The sequence below is a fragment of the Fusarium solani genome (genome assembly GCF_023522795.1).
Source record: "Fusarium solani strain SB1 chromosome Unknown bctg00000013, whole genome shotgun sequence".
Taxonomy (NCBI): Eukaryota; Fungi; Ascomycota; class Sordariomycetes; order Hypocreales; family Nectriaceae; genus Fusarium; species Fusarium solani.
In genome coordinates this window covers 1,949,049-1,969,899 of record NW_027072145.1, presented here as the reverse complement: position 1 = coordinate 1,969,899, position 20,851 = coordinate 1,949,049, and the positions used below count along the sequence as shown (strand labels likewise).

Sequence of the window (20,851 nt, the reverse complement as noted above, 5' to 3'; positions counted from 1 at the left end):
TATAAGCTCTACTTATTAATTAAAGTTTTATAGGTACTTAGTTATATCTTTCCTTTTAAAGGGAAGAAAGGGGTAAAGTAAGATAATAAATAAGGGACTAATTAATCCTTTAGCTAGGACCTTTTAAAATAAGTTAATAAGGGCTATATTAGCTATAATCTCATTGCCGCTCTTAGCCTCTATGCCTTAACTAGTTTTATTCTTTAGTATTAGGTTAAGTCCTTTATTATTTTAAGCTATTATTATAATATTTATAATAGTTATTATCTAATTAATTAATTTTAAGTAATTAAGGTCTTTATTATTTATATTTATGCCTTAGGGAATATAAAGGGGACTCACTATAGGAATTACCTTAAATATTATAAGGATTAGGATAAAGGCAATAAGAGTCTCGCTTTTTATAACTATCTAGATAAGCATTTTAATAGCTAAAATCTTTTATTATTACTTTATTAGACCTCCTTTTAGTAGCTTAAATAAGACTAAACCCTTAGTCTTATTAAGAAAAGATATCTCTTATAAAAGCTATAGGTTAGTAATATCTCTTTTTTTATATCTATAATTAGCGGATTCTTTTTTCTCTTAGTATTTATTTTTTGCGAGGTATAAAAAGGGTCTATTTTAATCTCGAAGCTTAGAGAGGAATTTAATTAAATAGTTTTATATACTTAGGGGTTAAGGGAAAGCAAAATTTATCCTTAGTTAGTCTCCCTTATAGCTAGGTAGCTTTTAGGGTCTCCTTAATTGCTTACTTCTTTTTTCTTATAGTAATACTTAACGTTTTTGCGTTATTTAGCCTAATAGTAATAATTATATTTATAGTTTATTAATTAGTAGTATAAGAGTATACTCTCTTATCTAATTAAATAGATCTACCTTTAATAGTATATTCTATTTATTATTAAAGTAAGAGTATTAAATATCTTATATAGGGGCACTAGATTTATTAGAGAAATAAAATATACTAACTATAGCTAGATTTAAATGCTTTATGACTCTTCTTAGGGATTTTTAAAGAGAGATCTTATATACTTCTTAGTAAGGTAAATATAATATAAAATAATAAGGGCAAATAATTAATTAATAGCAATAAAAATCTAGCTAGAGAAAGAGCCTAAAAGCTACTTATTTCTTATTAATTATCACGAAGATAATAATAATAGTTAGAGGTATTTTAGCCTTTGACCCTTTTCTATATATAGGAAATTGCCTAATAGCCTAAAACGGCTTAGTACCCTTCTCCCCTAACTTATTACTAAATAATACCCTAGAGATATTAAGAGGTATAATAATCTCCTACTTAGCCTAATTAGCCTAAAGTTTAAAAAGCTAATTTAATAAAATAAGCTTAATAATCCTCTAGGCATTAAAGAGATTAATCTTATTATGTTTTATATAGCTCTTAATAAGTTAATAAATGCCCTCGGCCTATAATATAATAAATTGCCCTAAGTAAAGGTATTAGTAAACCTAGGCCTTAATAAACCTCTCCTTATGAGGGTCTAGCTAGGTCTCTATAATATAGCTTATCTCTTTAATATATAAGGGAAGATAATACTTCTTTTACTTTTTAAGCCTCTTATTATAGATATCCTTAGTGGCTAAATTAATAATCTTATACTATATATTATAGAAATCCTTTTATTCTTCTTACTATTAAGTATTACTTTTATCTCGAGTAAAGATAAGCTAATAATATATTAAGATAGCCTTATTAATATACTATAGATATAAGATTAAGGCTAACTTAGGAAAGTAAAAAAAAGAGGAAATAGTATTTATATAAATAAGGTAGTAATCTATAAGTATTATAAAAGAGAGAGCTACTCTATAAAGCTAATATATATATCGTAACTATTTAAGGACCTAGGTAAAGTTATTTTTTTCTTTACCGCTAAGGAAGGTAAATATAATATAAAAGGATTATTAATAAGCATTAATACTAATTATATTAAAAAGAGGTATCTTATACTTATTAGTCTTATATATATAGTCTAAGAGAAGCACCTTAGGGTATAGTTTAAGGTATCCTAATAACTATAGGTATATAAATAATATTACTATAACCTTGCTACTCTTATTAAGCCGGATTTTATTCTAAAAGCTATCGCCATCGAGCTACTTAGCAAGGGCATATATACTACTTTAACCCCGAGTAAGCTCTTACTTACTCTACGCAATAGAGTTATAGATATTTTACTATATAGCGAGTATATTAGAGGTTATATATAAATATAACCTAATCTCGCTTAGCTTAACGCTAGAGATAGCTATTTAGCGGACTATTAATTTATCTAACTATAATAGTTAGCGATATACTAGATATACCACTAGGGTAGAGCTTAGGCTATAATTATGACGATAAAAGCGAGGATTAGGGCGATGCTATAAATACCATTAAGTCCTATATAGGCTCTCTTTTGCCGTGATAAAGAAGAGGTATCCTATACGGCGTGATGCGGTATTCCGTAACTATTTCCCACTAGCTAGAGGGGTTCTTATATGATCACATATGAAGGTAACGTAAAGTCTCCCATTCGCAGTCTTTAAAGACCTCTGGGAGATAAAGGCATAGCCTCGTGGCGCTGCCTAAGCGTTGATTGCTGCGGTTAGCTCCTCGCGTGAGCTAAATTATGCTTTAGGAGGAAGAGCATTATCAGGGAAGCCATGAGAGTCATTAATTGCAACTATTGTAGCAGGGAAAAGCTAAGGCAACTAGAATTAATACTATAGAAGCTATTAATCGTCTTATATAAGGGCTAAAATACGGTGTGTGGCCCCCTTGCAATATGGCCATATATGCCTCTTATATAATGGATCTTATTTATATGACCGGCCGTATGATATATCACGTGATCTTATTTGTACGGCCGGTCGTACATGTATGAGGACCCCATACGGCCGGGCCTTAGTCAGCAATAACCCACTATAACTCCTTTCCTCTCAGCGCCCTAAGGGCCCTATAACTTAGCACCTATAACATCATAGAGGACCTCCCGCCTTTTCAATATTATCCCTCACAAGAAGAGCTTAAGCTTAATCTTATAATTTACGCAATAATTAGCGGATATAAATAGATTATTTAACGCTCACGTATGCATTGGGGAGGCTCTAAATGGCCTACTATCCTCTATGCTTATAATCGCTAGCGGCAAGGCTACTAATTTTCAATCCTTGCTAAAGAAAACTCATACGAGCTATGGTATCTCTAATAACGCACTAAAGCCCGATTTTCCCACCATAACCACGGGCCCCGAGAGTCCCGAGAGCCTCCTAGCCGGCAGCTACAAGAGCCGCAAGAGCCCCCTAGCCAGCCGCAAGAGCCCCCTAGCCGGCAGCTACAAGAGCTATTAGAGAAGAAATTGCCTACTTATAGTAAATATTATAGAGAAGGCTATAGAAGGGGCGCAAAATGCTGTATTTTACGTGGTTAAGAGAGCCCTTAGGGCGCTAAGAGGAAAGGAGTTATAGTGGGTTATTGCTGACTAAGGCCCGGCCGTATGTGTACGGGGCCATATATAAATGAGATCCCGTCTAGATTGGCGAGCGTTACGTGCACAGCCGGCTATGCAAATAAGACCACGTGATCGGCGCATAGCTAGCTATGTAAATAAGATTTATTATATAAGCCTAATTTTTATATATATAAGTAAGAGATATCCCTCCCTTATTTATTAAGAGAGTATTTATTTATATAATTAAAGAGATTAAAAGGCCTTTTATATATATAAATACTTAAGATATAATATAATATCTATTAGTTATATATTAATTTACCTTAAGCTATAAATAATATATAATACCTTTATTTATATTATTAAATAATATAATTTTAAAGTAAATTATTTTAATACTTTTAATATATAAAATAAGCTTTTTTTTATTAAAAGAAACTTTTATCTTTTATTAGATAATACTATAAAGATAAATAACTAAAATTAAAATTAATATTAAAACCCTTAAGACTTCTCTATTTTTATTAATAATATATTAATACTAGCTAAGGTAATATATTTAATAAATATAAATATCTTAGTTATTTTATATATTATTATTAATAATTAATAATATAAATAATACCTTAATAATCCTTATTTAAGAGCCTAGTCTCTATAAATATATTATTAATAAGCTTAGTATATATTATTAAATAACCTTATTATATTTAATATTTTATATACTTAAAATCCTTAAGCCCTTATAAGAGCGTAAAATACTTAGTAATTTCCTTAAGGTGCCCTTATTATTATGCTATTATGCCTATAGGGATATTAGGTTAAGAGAAAGTAATATATTATATATTAGAATTAATAACTTTAATAATAATAATAAAGGGTTAACCTTAATATTAACCTCTATTAAAGTATATATAACCTTTAGGCTAAAGATTAAATATATTAAAATTAACTTATAATTATCCTAGGCTTAGTTTAGCCTTTATTAGTAATAAAGATAATTACTTATTAATTAACCTTTATAGTATTAAAAAATATAAGGATTTATATTATAAATATTAATTAAAATAGCTATATTTAATAATTATTTTTAGACTTTATTTTACCTAAAATAGGGATTAAAGTATCTTAGTTAATATTTTAATAATTTTAATAATAAAGGCTTTATGCCTAAAGCCTAAGGTCTTAATAGGCTTAAATTAATAAGGTTTATTTATATAATTATTAATAGCTTTAATAATGCATTAAAACTAGCTTTATTTATAATAAATAGGTTATATCTTAATTAATTAAAAAGGTTAAAATCTAACCCCTTTATATAATAGCTCTCCCCTTTAATATTAACCTTTTAATTATCCTTATAATTCTTAATTACTTAAAGAGGCTAAAATCTTAAAGGATTATATTTCTATTATCCTTATTAAAGGAGGTTTAATTATAACTAATAATAACTAACTAATTAACTAATCTATAACTAGCTAATTAATTAATAATATATTAATAATAAGATTATAATAGCTTTCTATAAAGACCTTTAATTAAATAATTAAAGTAGCATAGCTAATACCTATTAATATAACTTTTAATATAATTAAGATAACCTTACTAAGGCAATCTATAAGCTTTATAAGAGCGCTAAAAATACTTATAATAAGCTATAAAAAATAGTATTAAATAGAGCCCTTTAAAGTATTAAGTTAAGTATAAAGCTTAGTTAATTAATATAGGTTAAACTTATAATCTATAATTATAATATTTTTTTTTTCTTAGCCTCTTTTTACTTAGTTATAATACTAATAAAAGGTTTAACTTTATTAAAAAAGAGCTTTTTTTATTAAAGGCTCTTAAAAAAAAACTAAAGGAAAAAAAAAACTTATTAGCAAAGATATTATATTCCTTAAGGACTTATAAGATAATAACTAATATAAAGCATAGCTTATAACCCTCGTTATTAATATTAATACTTTTTATAAGGCTAAATAAAAAGATTAAAGAAGTCTTATAGCTAGCTAGGATCTAGCTATATAGCTATAGGCATAACTATATTAGGAAATAGAGGTTATCAGCGTTATAAGTTTACTTAGAGGGATTAATTCTTAGAGTTAGCATTAGAGTTTTATAAACCTAAAAAGTATTAGTGCTAGATTAAAACTCAGCGGTAAATAGAGGTCTATAGGTTTAATTAATTAAACCTATTTAATTAAATATATAATAATATATATAATAAGTAAGTATTATAATTATATAAGTATTATAAAAATCCCTTAACTTATATCTTTTTTATTTAATTAATTATTTCTTAATTACTTAGTATATTATAAGCTTTTAATAAGGCTAGGATACTTCTTGCCCTTTAGGTTATATAAAATAACCCTAAGTTAAGTATCTAATAAGCTATAACTATCTATAAGGTTTATTATTATATCTTATATTATTAATAGCATAATATTTAATTATAATATAATATTATCTAGAAATTATATTAACTATTTAATTTAAAGAAATAAATCCTTATTTATTTTATTCTTAACTTAGATTTATAAAGATTTCTTTTATAACTATATAATATAAAAGAAATAATTAATTAATTACTTATTAATTAAAATATGTTATTAATTAATATATATTAAGCTTATAACTTTATTAAGTAATACTTAGACCTTAAGATATATTTTTTTTATAAATATAATTATTAAAAAGCTAAATATAAAGATTTAATTATTATTTATAATTAGTTTTAGCTTATAATAAATATAATTATAAAATATATTATTTAATTAAATAATATCTATAACTTTAATAAAACTAGCTTTTTTATAAATATAATTATAAATAAAATAATTATTATAAGTTTAAAAAGGTATTTAAAGCTAAAATTAATATAACTTAGAAATTAAAAATAAATTATAATTATTTAAGTAATTAATATAAAAGGCTAAGTAATATAGTTATTTATTATTAATATAAGCTAATATTATTTTATTAATTAATATTAAAAAAATAACCTTTTAAGTAATTAAGTTATTATAATAACTTAAAATAATTAAATTAATAATAAAATTAATCTTAAGTAATTAAAGTATTTTAATTAATATATAATTAAGTAATTAAATAATTATTATTATTTTTTAATTCTTAATAATTATAAAAGTTATTATTTTATTAAATTTAAGAGATATTATAAAAAAAAGAAAATTATTTAGCTTTATATATTATTTTATTTCTTTTATTTATTTTAGCCTTTTAATATTAAGTATTTTAATATATTAAAAAAGGCTTATAATTAAGAAATAAAATATCTAATTAAATACTTTATAACTTATATTTTAAAAACTAAGTTTTTTTTAGCCTTTTATATTATATATAAAGCTATTATAATAAAAAGAAATATTAAAAAGACTTTTAAAGAAACTAAGTTTATTTTTCTTAACTTAGAAATTATAATCTTAAAGCTTAATATTTAGCTATAAATACTAATATTAATTAAAGAGATAATTAAATTATTAACCCTTTAGACTTTAAGGATTTTAAAGATTATAATAAAGGCTAAATCTTAGTTTAAATACCTTAAAAAATAAATTAAAAGGCATTAAAATAGCTCGCTAGAGTTAATCTTAGAGGCTCTATAATTTCTTATAAAGAGAATAAAAGCTATTATATATTAGGTTACCTTATTAATAGCTAAGGTTAGAGATCTTTAAGAGGTAAATAAGATATTAAGCTAGCATTAAAGGGCAAAAAGGATTAAATTATAAAAAAGAGAGGTAATAATAATAAAAGAAAGAAATTAAATAATTAATTAAATAGATATAAATATATAAGTAATAGCTAAATTATTAAGAAATAATAATTAAGGAAAGTTAATTAGACTTAATATTTAGTATTATAATATTTATAATAAGCTTAAATATAATATAAAGACTTATTAAGTAATAATTAAGATATTTAGGGAAAAATATAATAAATAATTTTAATTAATTAAACAATTTATAATATTTTTCTTTTAATTTTTATCTCTAAAGTTAGGATTTTTATAATACTTATATAATTATAATACTTATTTATTATATATATTATATATAACGTATATGATAAGCATGCGCCGCATCTAAGTATGCGCCGCACTTTTCTTATACCCTCAAGTTAAAAACCGCAGTAAAAACACAACAAACTAATTGATTAATTAAAACTAATCACTATACTCTTCGCCAGAAGTCTCAATCACTACTTGACAAGTCCTGGCATTATGGCCGGTCTTTCCGCATACACTACAGCGCCGAACCCCCGGTCGCGCCGACCTTCCTTGACCACCACTTCTCGACGATTCCGCTACTACCTGCGTATCACCATCCATCTGATTAATTGCTTGCCTTCCCTCCTCTACTGTCATCACCCCTCTTCTCTGTAGTCGGGTTCTTTTTGCCCTCCGGCGCCGGCTTAGTATCTCATTTGCTTGCCGAAGGTCTTGGACTTCAGCCCTCAATAAGGCATTCTCATGCATTATTGCTGTAGTTCCCTTAGCAAGGGACTTAAGAGCTCCTAGAATTGACTCTGGGGAGCTACTTTGATGCCGCCTGATTCGTCTATTGAGGTATTCAGACTGAGATTGGGCCTCAAGCACGGTCTTTGGGGTCTTTGAGACCCAAGGGTTCATAGGGCTAACCACCTCCTCGGCAGGCGTTGGAGTCCGTAGCTGCACATCAAGCTTCGAGACCACACTTTCTGGGTCAAGAGGAACAAGCCCGGCTCCTCTAAAGGCTGATCTGATATTTCTTTCTGTCATAGTGGCCTGATGAGCGGTATAAAAGGCCGGAAAGAACTCGGTCTTCGAAACGTGGGTTATAGAGCATCTGATCAGATGCTCTATTTCTCGGCCATAAGCCTTCTTAAGCAGGCTAAAGCACCCGACATCGAGAGGCTGAAGCAGATGAGACGAATGAGGCGGCATACAAAGCGTGATGATCTTGTTTTCCTCGCAATACCTCTCAAAGGCGACAGAGTGGTGACTTTCGTGGCCATCGAGGATTAGAAGACGATAGCGACTATTTGATCGCTTGGCTGTACACCGGTCGAAGTGCTTAAGCCACTCGAGACCGATCTCATTATCGGTCCAGCCATTTTGGGTCGTCGCAATAGCCCAGTCGCCCGGGAGGTTGCTCTCTTGGTACCAGTTGGCGAGGTGATATTGGCCCGCACCGATGATGAATGGCTGGATCGCTTGGCCTTCCGCATTGATCGCCTAAATCACCGTAATCCATTCCCGGCTTCCAGGCTGCACTGATTTCGGTCTTCCACGCCTTTCTGCACCTGTAACGACCATTCCACTTGCAATCATGCCCATAAGAAAGCCAGTCTCATCAAAGTTCCAAATATCATCTGATCGAATGCCGTACTTCGCGATTGTGTTCGCTACGAGCTAAAACCACTTGCGAATAACGGTTGGATCTTCGCACTTAGCTCTCTGGTAGTCGTATTTACGAAAGAAACGAGTCTTAAGCTCTTTGTGTCGCGTAACGAAGTTATGAGCCCAGCGCTTGCCGACAGGTGACGCGTCGCGGTCGGCGAGCAGTCGGTTAGCCATTTCTTCAACAGCACGCAATCGGGGAGGAAATCCTCGCGAATCTAGGTCGAGAATAAACTGCACTATAATCTGTTCCTCTAGATCAGATAGTCGGCGTGACTTAGGGATCCAATCACGTCGCGATTGAATCCCTTGTCTGCGACGACGTAACCGCCGCTCGTCAATCTTATAGATTCCTGCGGCGCGTCGGATGCTTAGTTTTAGGTTATTTTGAAGGGCTTGAAGGGCAAGAAGGGTTCTAGCTTCGGTATTTGGGTCTGACATTATTCGTAGTATAGAAATCGATTGATCAACTGGAAAGTTTGGTGTAGGAGGGAAAAGTGCAGCGCATACTTAGATGCGGCGCATGCTTATCATGTACGTTATCTTAGCTTATATAAATATATAAATAATAATAATTTTAATAATAATTTTAATAATAAATATTTAATAATATTAATAAAAATAATAATAATTTCTTTAAAAATAATTATTTTATATTATTAATAATTAAAAGCTATTAAGCTTATATTATATAATTATTTAATTTACTTATAACTTAATTAAAATAAGTTATTAAGTTATATATAATATATTTAGAGATTTATTTTTTTTTTTTTAAAATAATATATATTAATTATATTTTTTATTAATTTTATTAATAATAATTAAAGGGGTTTTTACCTTTATATTAATTTTTTTATAATTTATAATCCTTTTTAATAATATCTTAGATATATTATATCTCTTATTATTATATAAAGGGCTATTATATTATTTTTTTTTTATATTAAATTTAACTTACTTAGTCTTAGTCTTATCTTAAGTAAAATAACTTATTATTTTTTTTTAATTTAATTTTTAATATTATTTTTCTTTTTATACTACTTTTTTATTTATTTATAATTAAGGTATTAATTATACTTATTTTTATTATAATATAAAAATAAATTTATAGCTTTTTAATATAATTAATTAGTTTTTATAGCACTTAATAGCCTTATTATATATTAGGCCTTTTAGGCTTTTTTATATTATTAATAAATAATCTAATATACTTAATAAATAAGTATCTTAAATAAATAAATATTTTAAAAATCTTAACCTTTTTATTAAAGATTATAATAAAAATACTATAAATTATTTAATTAATTAAAATTACTTATTATATTTTTTCTTAGATATTTTAATTATTACCTAATAGGTTCTTATATTATACCTAGGCTTATTATAAATATTATAATATTAAATATTTAATCTAATTAACCTTTTTTAATTATTACTTCTTAATAATTTAGCTATTATTTATATATTAATATCTATTTAATTAATTACTTATCTTTTTTCTTTTATTATTATAACCCCTCTCTTTTATAATTTAATCTTTTTTACCCTTTAGTGCTAATTTAATATCTTATTTACTTCTTAAAGGTCTTTAACCTCTATTATTTATAAGGTAATTTTATATATAATAGCTTTTATTTTTTTTATAAAGAATTATAAAGCTTTAAGGATTAACTCTAAGGAGCTATTTTAATGCCTTTTAATTTATTTTTTAAGATATTTAGACTAAGATTTAGCTTTAAGTATAATCTTTAAGGTCCTTAAGACCTAAGGGGTAAAAGGTTTAATTCTCTCCTTAGTAAGTATTAAAGTCTATAGTTATATATTAAGCTTTAAGATTATAGCTTTTAGGTTAAAAGAAATAAAATTAATTCCTTTAAATACCTCTTTAATATTTCTTTTTATTATAATAGCCTTATATATAATATAAAAGGTTAAAAAGAATTTAGTTTTTAAAATATAAATTATAAAATATTTAATTAATTATTTTATTTCTTAATTATAAGTCTTTTTAAGAAATATAAAATACTTAATATTAAGGGGCTAAAATAAATAAAATAAATAAAGTAATATATAAAATTAAATAATTTTATTTTTTTTATAATATCTCTTAAAGTTAATAAATGAATAATTTTTATAATTATTAAAGATTAAGAAATAATAAAAATTAATTAATTAATTAATTATATATTAATTAAAATACTTAAGCTATTTAAGATTAATTTTATTATTAATTTAATTATTTTAAGTTATTATAATAACTTAATTACTTAAGAAATTATTTTCTTAGTATTAATTAATAAAGTAATATTAGCTTATATTAATAATAAATAATTAAATTACTTAGTCTTTTATATTAATTACTTAAATAATTATAATTTATTTTTAGTTTTTAAGTTATATTAATTTTAACTTTAAATACCTTTTTAAGCATATAATAATTATTTTACTTATAATTATATTTATAAAAAAGCTAATTTTATTAAAGTTATAAATATTATTTAATTAGATATTATATTTTATAATTATATTTATTATAAGCTAAAATTAATTATAAATAATAATTAAGTTTTTATATTTAACTCTCTAGTAATTATATTTATAAAAGAAATATATCTTAAGCTCTTAGTATTACCTAATAAAATTATAAGCTTAATATATATTAATAGGTAATATATTGTAATTAGTAAGTAATTAATTAGTTATTTCTTTTATATTATATAGCTATAAGAGAAATCCTCGTAAATCTAAGTTAAAAATAAAGTAAATAAGAATTTATTCCTCTATATTAAATAGCTAACGCGAGTTAGGGATAGTATTATATTAAGACTATATGCCTTATTATTAGTAGCTAAGAGTCTTCTAAGAGACTATATATATATTTGCGGTATATTAGAGACTTAATCTTAGGTTATTTTAAAGGGCCTAAAGAGTAAGAAGTATTCTAGCCTTATAATTACTTTATAATATATTTAGTAGTTATATATTAATTAATTAAATAATAAAGATATAAGTTAAGGGATTTTTAAGATACTCGCTTATCTAAGATACTTACTTATTAAGTATGTTAAGGGTTATTAACTTATAGTATAAGTATTACTAAGGCACTTAGGGTAAGAATAATTACTTATAGGGCTAATAAAAGAGAAATTAATTAAGTCATTATATATATTATTATATATATTATTATAAAAGATTAAGTTTAAGTTAATAATAAATTATTATAATATAAAAGATATATTTTAGAGTTTATTTTATAGCCTTTAATATAATACTTTAAATATATTAATAATACCTTTTAATATAATATATTTTTAATAACATTAAATATAAAAGGCTTATATTATATATTTAATAATAATAATATTAATTTAATAACTAAGTAATTAAATTACTTATAGGGCTTAATAATAAGCTAAGGGGTTTTTTAATATTAGAGATATTAATAAGTATAAAAATACTATAATTAAAGGGGCTATTTTAATACTAATAAATATTAAAAGATATAAATATAAAAGAAACTAAGACTTATATTAAATACCCCTATATATAAAAAAATCTTTTTTAATAATTATACTTATTACTTTTTAACCTTTTATAAGGCTTTATATAAGATCTAATTATATATATTATTATATAATACCTTAAATAAAGTAATAAGTAAGCTAATTTATTACTTAGCTTAATATACCTTAAGCTTAATAACCTAGTTTATTATAATAAGCTTAATAACTCTCTAGGCCTTAAATAAATTAACTTAAGAGGTCTTTAAGTAGCCCTTAATAAATTAATAAATATTTTTAGCCTATAATATAATAAATTAATTAAAGTAGAGGTATTAATAAACCTAAGCCTTAATAAACTTTTCCTTATAAAGGTTTAATTAAGTTTATTAAATATAGCTTACCTTATTAATATACTTAGAAAAGTATTACTTCTTAAACTTTTTTAGCCTCTTATTATAAATATCTTTATTTATTAAGGTAATAATATTATATTATAAGTTATAAAACCCTTTTTATTTTTTTTTATTAAGGTTACTTTTATCTTAAGTAAAGGTAGATATATACTAAATTAAGATAGCTTTATTAATATATTATAAGTATAATAATATAAATAATATTAAAAAATAAAATAATAAGAAAAAAGTATTTATATATATTAAATAATAATTTATAAATATAATAATTAAAAGAGATATATTATAAAGATTATATAAATATTATAAATAACTAAGAGCCTAAATAAAATTATTTTCTTTTATTATTACTAAGAAATATAAAAGTAATATAAAAAGATTATTAATAAGTAATAATATTAATTATATTAAGTAAGGGTATTTTATACTTATTAGTCTTATATATATAATTTAATATAAATACTTTAAGATATAATTTAAGGTACCTTAGGAATTTTAAATATATAAAAAATATTACCTTAACTTAGCTATTTTTATTAAAGTAAATCTAGCTCTAAAAGCCCTTATTTTATAGCTATTTAATAAGAATATAGATATTATTTTACCTTTTAATAAGGTCTTATTTATCTTATATAATATAATTATAAATATTTTATTATATAATAATTATATCTAATATTATACTTAGTTAAAATTTAATTTCTTTTAATATAATATTAGCTTTAGCGAGTTAATAAATTATTAATTTATCTTAATATAATAATTAATAATATATAAGATATATTATTATATTAAGACTTAGCTAATAATTATATTAAGTAAATTTAGCATTAAGATAATACCTTAAGGTCTATATAGTCTTATATAAGCTTTTCTTTTATTATAATAAAAAAATATTTTATATAATATATTAAGGTCTTTTATTAATATGCCTTTAAGGAATTAAAAGAGGTATACCCTATGCTATAGTTATAGTTATATATAATACTAATCCTCTTATTAGAAATTTTCTAAGAGGTCTTTATAATAAAGGCATAGCCTTATAGCGCTGCCTAAGTATTAATTACGGTAATTAGCTCTTCCTAGGAGTAAAATTTATCTTTTAGGGGGAGTATATTATTAAGGAAAACTAAGGGAGTATTAATTAAGTTTATTATATAATAATAAAGGTATAATAAGTGAATTAATATTATAGAAGGTATTAATTAATAAATTAGGGGTTATAATTAGCGGTGTGATATAGTAATATAAGAAGGCTATATTGCTTCTTATATAATAGATCTTATTTGCATAGCCGGCTGTGCATATAACGCTCGCCGTCTAGATTCCCGCTTAGTTACTTATGAACGTCGTTGATTTGAAGCATGAAATATTGTATTGATGCGCTACCAAATTCACCGCCTTATTCAGCTCTTTCCGTCAGGAACTTGTACCTAGTCCAAGATGGGTGCTACTCTACCAGTTGCGTAGCCCTAGTGGTGTCATGATTATCATCTTGGTCGCACCGATCGGGAGAAGCATGGGCTTGATAGCCCGGGTCCATGACTTGCCTAAGAATTTATGGAATAGTTATGACGATCCGGACTGAAGATCCTTGCGTAAAGGTACTGAATATTGCAGGTATCAGTTAGTGTGGCAACGCTTAGGGTTCATGCTATCCCTCCAATCTCTGCCACTCGGCGCGACTGTTTTAGTTCTATTTGACTATCTGCTGACGTGCTTCGATCCACATCATGTCTCGTTACATTCTTTTCATCAAGGCGGGTACGACAGGTTCCAATTCAATGCCGATTCCCCTTCATGATCAAATGCACGGCCCCTGGGTTAACAACTCCTCCACCGCAGCGGAGTTCTAGACGTCTTTCGTCCAACTGTCTTACACGATAATGGCTCAATTTTGGATTCTACAGCGGCAAGTACCGATTTTCGCGAGCAATGGCCGCCGCTGACATAACAGAACGGATCATGGTCGAAATCCGCCGACCCAGCAGAGACGTGTCTCATGACTCGACTCTTGGCTTGTTCCAAAGGCATTAATCAGCCCTTTTAGGGCAGATAAACCAGCGATAGCCCATGACTACGAGAACGGGCCTTTGTCACCCTGGTTCTCACATTTTCGAAACTTGTAAACAATCGTACTGGCCAGCAGAAAACCTACTGATCATCGCGATCCACTGGTCGTGTGGCATAGCTGGGCGAACTTTGACACAGCCTTGGGTCCATATGGTTCAGCCCAGCCCATTGAATCAGCCCAAGCTCGTTCTGGCTTAAGGGACAAAAGTTTCTTTGGACAAGTCTCAATGTAACGCCAATCTTCCCGGACGGACAGGGTGGAAGCTGTAGCCAGGGTCGGAAAACTGGAACACGGTTCCAATGCTTGAGTGTATAGACAGCTAGACAAGTTATGGTTATGATAACAGATTTATTTCATTCGCGGAGATCTATCTGAGCCAATCGTAAGCGCGTTTAACATCAATCTTTCCTGCTGTCAAGCTTTCCAAATGTCATGGTGACTACCCTGAAGTTTGCCCTTTCTAAACCCTGCTTCACCAAGAATCAAAGGCAATAACGCCAGCCTGAGTCGTTATGACGGTTTTCTGGCTCAGTTATCCCATTGAGGGCCGGGCTTCAACTATAATAAAGAACACATTATCAACATATCATAGCATCATATCCATATGCTAACACAGTGGTCCTTTCTACCTTTTAAATCATCGTTCGTCGGAGCTCCTATGGGCCTACTAGATAAATCAAGACACTTAGAATTCTAACTCGAGCCATCACGAACAATCCATCACAACGCCCTAATTCCTAAAACTTATATATTCTTTCTGCTTCCTGAAGTTTCCTCCTGGTGTGCCAGCACTTGATAAAGCTCTCCGGTTTATCGCTTTGACACCTCACCAATGAGCTTTAGGCACAGGCGACACACATATCCAGAGCGTCCCATTATTACGCAAGGCATTGATACAATGATGGCCTCTATCCTGTCAAAAGATGAAATGAAATTTACTCATGTGAAAATGCTCCTCAGACTTCTCCGTTAAGACACAGTTTCAACGAGCCCTACCACAACTATGAAGTGCGAGGGGGATTCTCACGGCAACCAGCTAGACACTGCAATACCAGCCATCCAAAGATTGTGGTTGAGTGTGGTAACGTTGCCATCGTCCCCATCATAGAGAAGAAGGGCATCACTTGGGTATTCTATGCCGTTCGATTCGAGGAAGCTGTCATAGGGGACGTTGCGCCCGCCTATGTCTGTCAGGCGGTTCTCCAAGTCGTCTTGCTGCCACTGCCACCAGAGACGGTCATGGTAAGTATGGTGCAGGAAGAAGAGCGGGTCGCCAGGGCTCGCAATCTGATCAGCCATCTGTGCAAGGAATTGTCAGTTTCTCAACCATCTTCAAGAGTCCAGACCAAGGCTATCGAACGTACTATGCCCCCCACAGCAGCGTGCCCGGCGATATGGGGTCTGAAGATGTAGCATTCGAAGCATCCACGTAGTTGGTCGTATTCAGACACTCGTCGATGTACACCTGCTGGCCATTCTGGAAACCATCCGGGCTGAATTCACGAGTCAGGCACTCGTTCACATTCTTCGAGGTCGCGTTGAGGTGTAGGGTGAGGTTTGCGAAGGGCCCGTCGTTGACGCAATTGTCGCCTTGCCCTCCAAATCCAGTGTCGGGGTCAAAGACGACGGATTCGTTGAGAGCCTCAAGGTCACGAACCTCATCCCAGTATGGCTGGCCTCCTTTGTAGCCGCACTCGGATTGCAGCAGGTACCCATGGACCCGCATGTAATAGCGATGCCAAGGCAGGAAAGCACCCTGCGATTGCGGTCAGCACTGGCTCGTCACCTGGGAGGTGCACGTCATGGAATTCACATACCACGTTATGGATGACATTGGCCTGAGCAATGTGTGCCCAGTCAAGCTCATCCCATGGGTTTACCGCACCCTCAACTCCAAGTTTGGCAGGCTTGGACATGAGGCAAAGCTCGGCGTCAAGGTAGGTAGTCTTTTCATTGTCGTTCAACGTGTGCCCGCCTGCTGTCAGTCGGCTCTTGACAAGGAGTTTCCGGCTCTGAACTCACCAAGCCTTTCGCTGCGTCTTAGTGGTGCAGGTAGTATTCCATACCGCTGCCGCGCTTGCATTGCCAATAGCGAAAAGAGAAAGATAGGAACTTAAAGAAGGCATTTCTATCAAGTTGGTAAGCGAGTGGTGGGTGATATTGTAACGAGTGGCGTGAGAAAACGAGTGTAAAAAAAGCACAAAGAAGAAACTAGAAACTCGATCAAATGTATAGTGCTGATGAAAAATCTGTCCTTGTTGTTCCTTGGGGTATTTATAATGTCTAGACAAGAGGTCGCAACAATCCATACCAAGTCTCGCCAGCGTGAAAGTTTAAGAAATTGGTTCCAGGCGCGTCAGCAAGGCCTGAATCACGTAGACGTAGTCCGATCAAAGTACTGAACTCCATAAATATGAGGGCCAGGCGAGTGTCTACTAACGGCATATAGACCAACGACCAACTCTTGGGCATGATTAGCTTCCTTTTGCTATGCGAGGCTTGCTTGGACGTTACATTGCACCCTAGGCTCTCGCTTACAGCCCAGCCGGCAGAAGCATTGAGGCTGAGAAAAGAGTCAGGAAGCGTGAAATTCAAGCACATGGTAATTTCCGTCCCACTTTCGAGGTATCATCCGAACAATGTGAGCTAACCTCAGTTTTATTTTAGGTTTTATCAACCACACAGCCCCGTCCAAGAATATCAGCTCAGGGATGTCCCTGACGAACCAAAACTCAATCCCACGAGCTTCCTATTACTAAGCGGACACTATCCATGCACTAACCAGCGAGACAACTAGTGCTTGCCGTGGAAGGCTCGTCATGCATGCTGAGCATCTCTGAAGCAATGATGTGATGGAAGTGCTGAATAACCCCGGATGTCTAAGATCCAGGGACTCTCTAAAGATGCTATATAAACATACACTTACGCAGCGTTAATAACGATGTCCAGGGCGATATTATGGTGGCTATTACTAATCTAACTATATAGCTCTAAGTATAATATTAAGAAATAAATTTAATGAATAGTATAGGTTTACTTAGATAGATTAGTTCTTAGAGTTAGTATTAGAGTTTTTATTAAAAATATTAAACTTTAAAAACTTAATAGTATATAAATATAAATAAAATAGTATAATAAATAATCTTAAGTATAATATAAAAAGTATTATAATATAAGAAATATTTATATATAATTTATAACTTTATTAAGTTATTAAAATTATTTATTAGTTTAATACAAAACAAATTTAAAAATATTACTTTATTATAATTAAATATTATATGTAAATAATATAAAATTTATATTAATATACTAACTAGATATTTTGTTATTTTATATTCACCTTACCACCTACTAGTCAGGATTAATAAATAACCAGGCACTAAGTCAATGTGTCGCTCGCCGGTCCCCTCTTCTAGTCGATCTGGGTGAGTTCGACAGATTACCGTTTGCGGCTCTTTGGTGATCAGAGCCACCTCAACTAACTTCCCCGCCTGCCATTTGATGTTCGTCTCAATCCCTCCTCTGACTCTGAGTCCTCGAACACTCCCTCCCACTTCCCAACACGTTGGAAGACACGGGAGAAGATCAATATATCCATCCTCTTGACTTTGAACTAACATCTCTGCAATGCCCGCCGTGAATCCAAAATTACCATCGATCTGAAAGGGGGGTGATTCGCCAGCAGGTTATCCAAGACAGCCGTCGTCAGCATCTTTCTGATCCCTGTCGCAGCAGCATCCTCATCACGCAGTCGTGCGTTGAGACATAACATCCACGCCAGGCTCCATCCCGTGTGCCCGCCACCCGTGGCCAGACGGCGCTTCAGAGTCTGCCGCGCCGCCGCATGAAGTGTAGCGCCCTTGATCGTGTTGCCAGGGTACAACCCCCATAGGTGCGAAACATGGCGGTGTCCAGGCTCGACCTCATCAACGTCGTCCTTCCACTCCATGATCTGCCCGTGCCTGCCTATTTGCGGCGTGGGAAGTCTTCCTAAGACGGCTTCGAAGCTCGACGTTGTCTCACCGAGGAGCCGCCCCGCGGCGGTGCAGGCGCTGAACAGCTCACGCAGGATCTGCCCGTCCCAAGCCGGTCCTGCGCTGACGCAGCCTACGTCCCGGGTACCCGGGATGTAATAAGAGTTCTCCGCCGAAGAGCTTGGCGACGTGACTAGCACGCCGTCCCTCTCAATGAGGTAATCCTCAAAGAACTGCGCAGAGCCCCTGAGGACGGGGAAGATGCGGCGCAGGTAGTCAAGGTCCGGCTGGTAGAGGTAGTGCTCCCACAGATGCAGGCATAACCACGCGCCACTCAGGTTCCAATATGTCGCGTGAATGGCACGGTCCGAAGGCGCGGTGTCAGCCCAAATGTCAGTGTTATGGTGCGAGGTCCAGCCGCGACACCCGTACATGTCGCGGGCTGTCTCCACCCCTCGGACACTCAAGCGGTCGACGACGAAGTCAATGAGGGGACCATGGCACTCGGCGAGATTAGCAACCTCTGCAGGCCAGTAGTTCATCTGGATGTTGATGTTGATGGTATACTTAGATCCAAACACCGGCATTGCGTCGCAGTTCCATATACCCTGGAGGTTGGCTGGTAGGCCGCTGACGGATGAGCTGATAAGGAGATACCTTCCATAATGAAATAACAGGGCCGCCAGTCCGTGATCGACTCCTCCTTGCTTTACGTGGTCGAGGCGCTGCTTGGTAGAGACGTTTGACTGGCCGTTGTCGGGAAGCTTCAGCTCTACGCGCTCGTATAAAGCAGAGAATCGAGAAACGTGTGATGCCAATAGCTCAGACCACGACTTTTGAGAAGCAGCCGCTAGTCTATCGCGCACAGCGTCGTCAGCATCTTTGTACCGAAACGTGGTCTCTCCTGCGATAAGGATGACTACAGCTCCGTCCACCGAGATCTCAGTGTCGATACCGAAGCTGTTGACGGAACCTTGGCCTGCCACCAAGGCCTTGAATCCGAGAGCGAAGTTGACACCACCTTTCCCCCGTGGCGCCTGAGAGTAGATGACCATCGTCAATGGGGACAAGCGAGTCCATAGTCTTGTTGAGACTTCTGTCCCAGTCGATGTCGTCTCCGCGATTCAACGCGACGGAGAAGCGAAGCTGGGTATCTGACGAGACCCTGACGCAGATGACCTCGTCGGCAAGACTCGAGAAGACCTCTCTCTTGTACTCGTGCCCTTGGTATACATAGCTGGTCGTGGCCACGCCGGTCCGCAGATCCAAAGTCCGACTATAAGATGTCGGCTTTGTCGTTTTGTCGCCGGCGTAGGCCGCATCGGCGACAATCGGGATGCCGACCGTATGGCGGTAGTGACCCGGGGGGTCGACGCCGTGGCCAAACTTGAGGAAGACGTCCCCTAGAGGCTCGTAGTGTCTCAGGGCGTGGGGCATGGCAGTGAAGGTCTGGAACATCTCCTTCTCGGCCTCAGCGATCTTGTTCTGGTCGATGAGGTCTCGGACCTTAGGGAGCGAAGACCTCGCGGCAGGATTCACCCGGCTCTGAGGCCCGCCGTACCAGACCGAGTCCTCGTTGATCCATAGGTGCTCTATGTTGGTCGTTCCGCGCACCATGGCGCCGAGTCGGCCGTTTCCGATGGGCAGAGCATCTTCCCATAAGTCTGCTGGCTCTTCGTAGAAGAGAGTATGTTCGCTCATGATGAATGGTGAGGTGGAATGAATTACAGGGGCTAGTAGAGCTCGCGGTTGGGTGTGACGTTCTGGGCTATCCCAATCTCCGGGTCCTCGCTGTGGTTTAAGAAGCTGGGGAACGGACAATAACCGACCGATGCTTGAACAAGCTGCGCCTAAATGGCATCACAACAACCCCATCACTGAGCACTGGATGTCGAGGAGAGTTGGGGAGTCTAACGTGATAGGCCTAGCCGGCTATGTTCGGCTCCGAACCCAACCCTCTCGGGACAAATGGTAACGACGGTCAGGTCTAGTTTTGAGCTGTGATAAAGTAGCCGGCGG

At 32.5% G+C, this 20,851-nt stretch overlaps 3 protein-coding genes across 3 annotated transcripts; all 3 read right to left on the bottom strand.

The window, feature by feature from the left end:
- Positions 1-8,017: 8,017 nt before the first annotated feature.
- On the bottom strand, positions 8,018-9,303 carry MRS44_017465 (uncharacterized protein; the record flags this gene model as incomplete). Its single annotated transcript, XM_065617826.1, has 3 exons — positions 8,018-8,041; positions 8,122-8,681; positions 8,937-9,303. 3 exons carry the CDS (start codon positions 9,301-9,303, stop codon positions 8,018-8,020), a joined length of 951 nt encoding a protein of 316 aa, XP_065473898.1.
- A 6,575-nt stretch (positions 9,304-15,878) lies between these two features.
- Positions 15,879-16,981, bottom strand: MRS44_017464 (uncharacterized protein; the record flags this gene model as incomplete). The annotated part of the gene is made up of 4 exons (XM_065617825.1): positions 15,879-16,134; positions 16,220-16,611; positions 16,673-16,867; positions 16,922-16,981. The coding sequence occupies 4 exons, from the start codon at positions 16,979-16,981 to the stop codon at positions 15,879-15,881; spliced, it is 903 nt and encodes a 300-aa protein (XP_065473897.1).
- Positions 16,982-18,471: 1,490 nt separating this feature from the next.
- On the bottom strand, positions 18,472-20,533 carry MRS44_017463 (uncharacterized protein; the record flags this gene model as incomplete). The annotated part of the gene is made up of 2 exons (XM_065617824.1): positions 18,472-19,811; positions 19,885-20,533. The coding sequence occupies 2 exons, from the start codon at positions 20,531-20,533 to the stop codon at positions 18,472-18,474; spliced, it is 1,989 nt and encodes a 662-aa protein (XP_065473896.1).
- Positions 20,534-20,851: the final 318 nt, after the last annotated feature.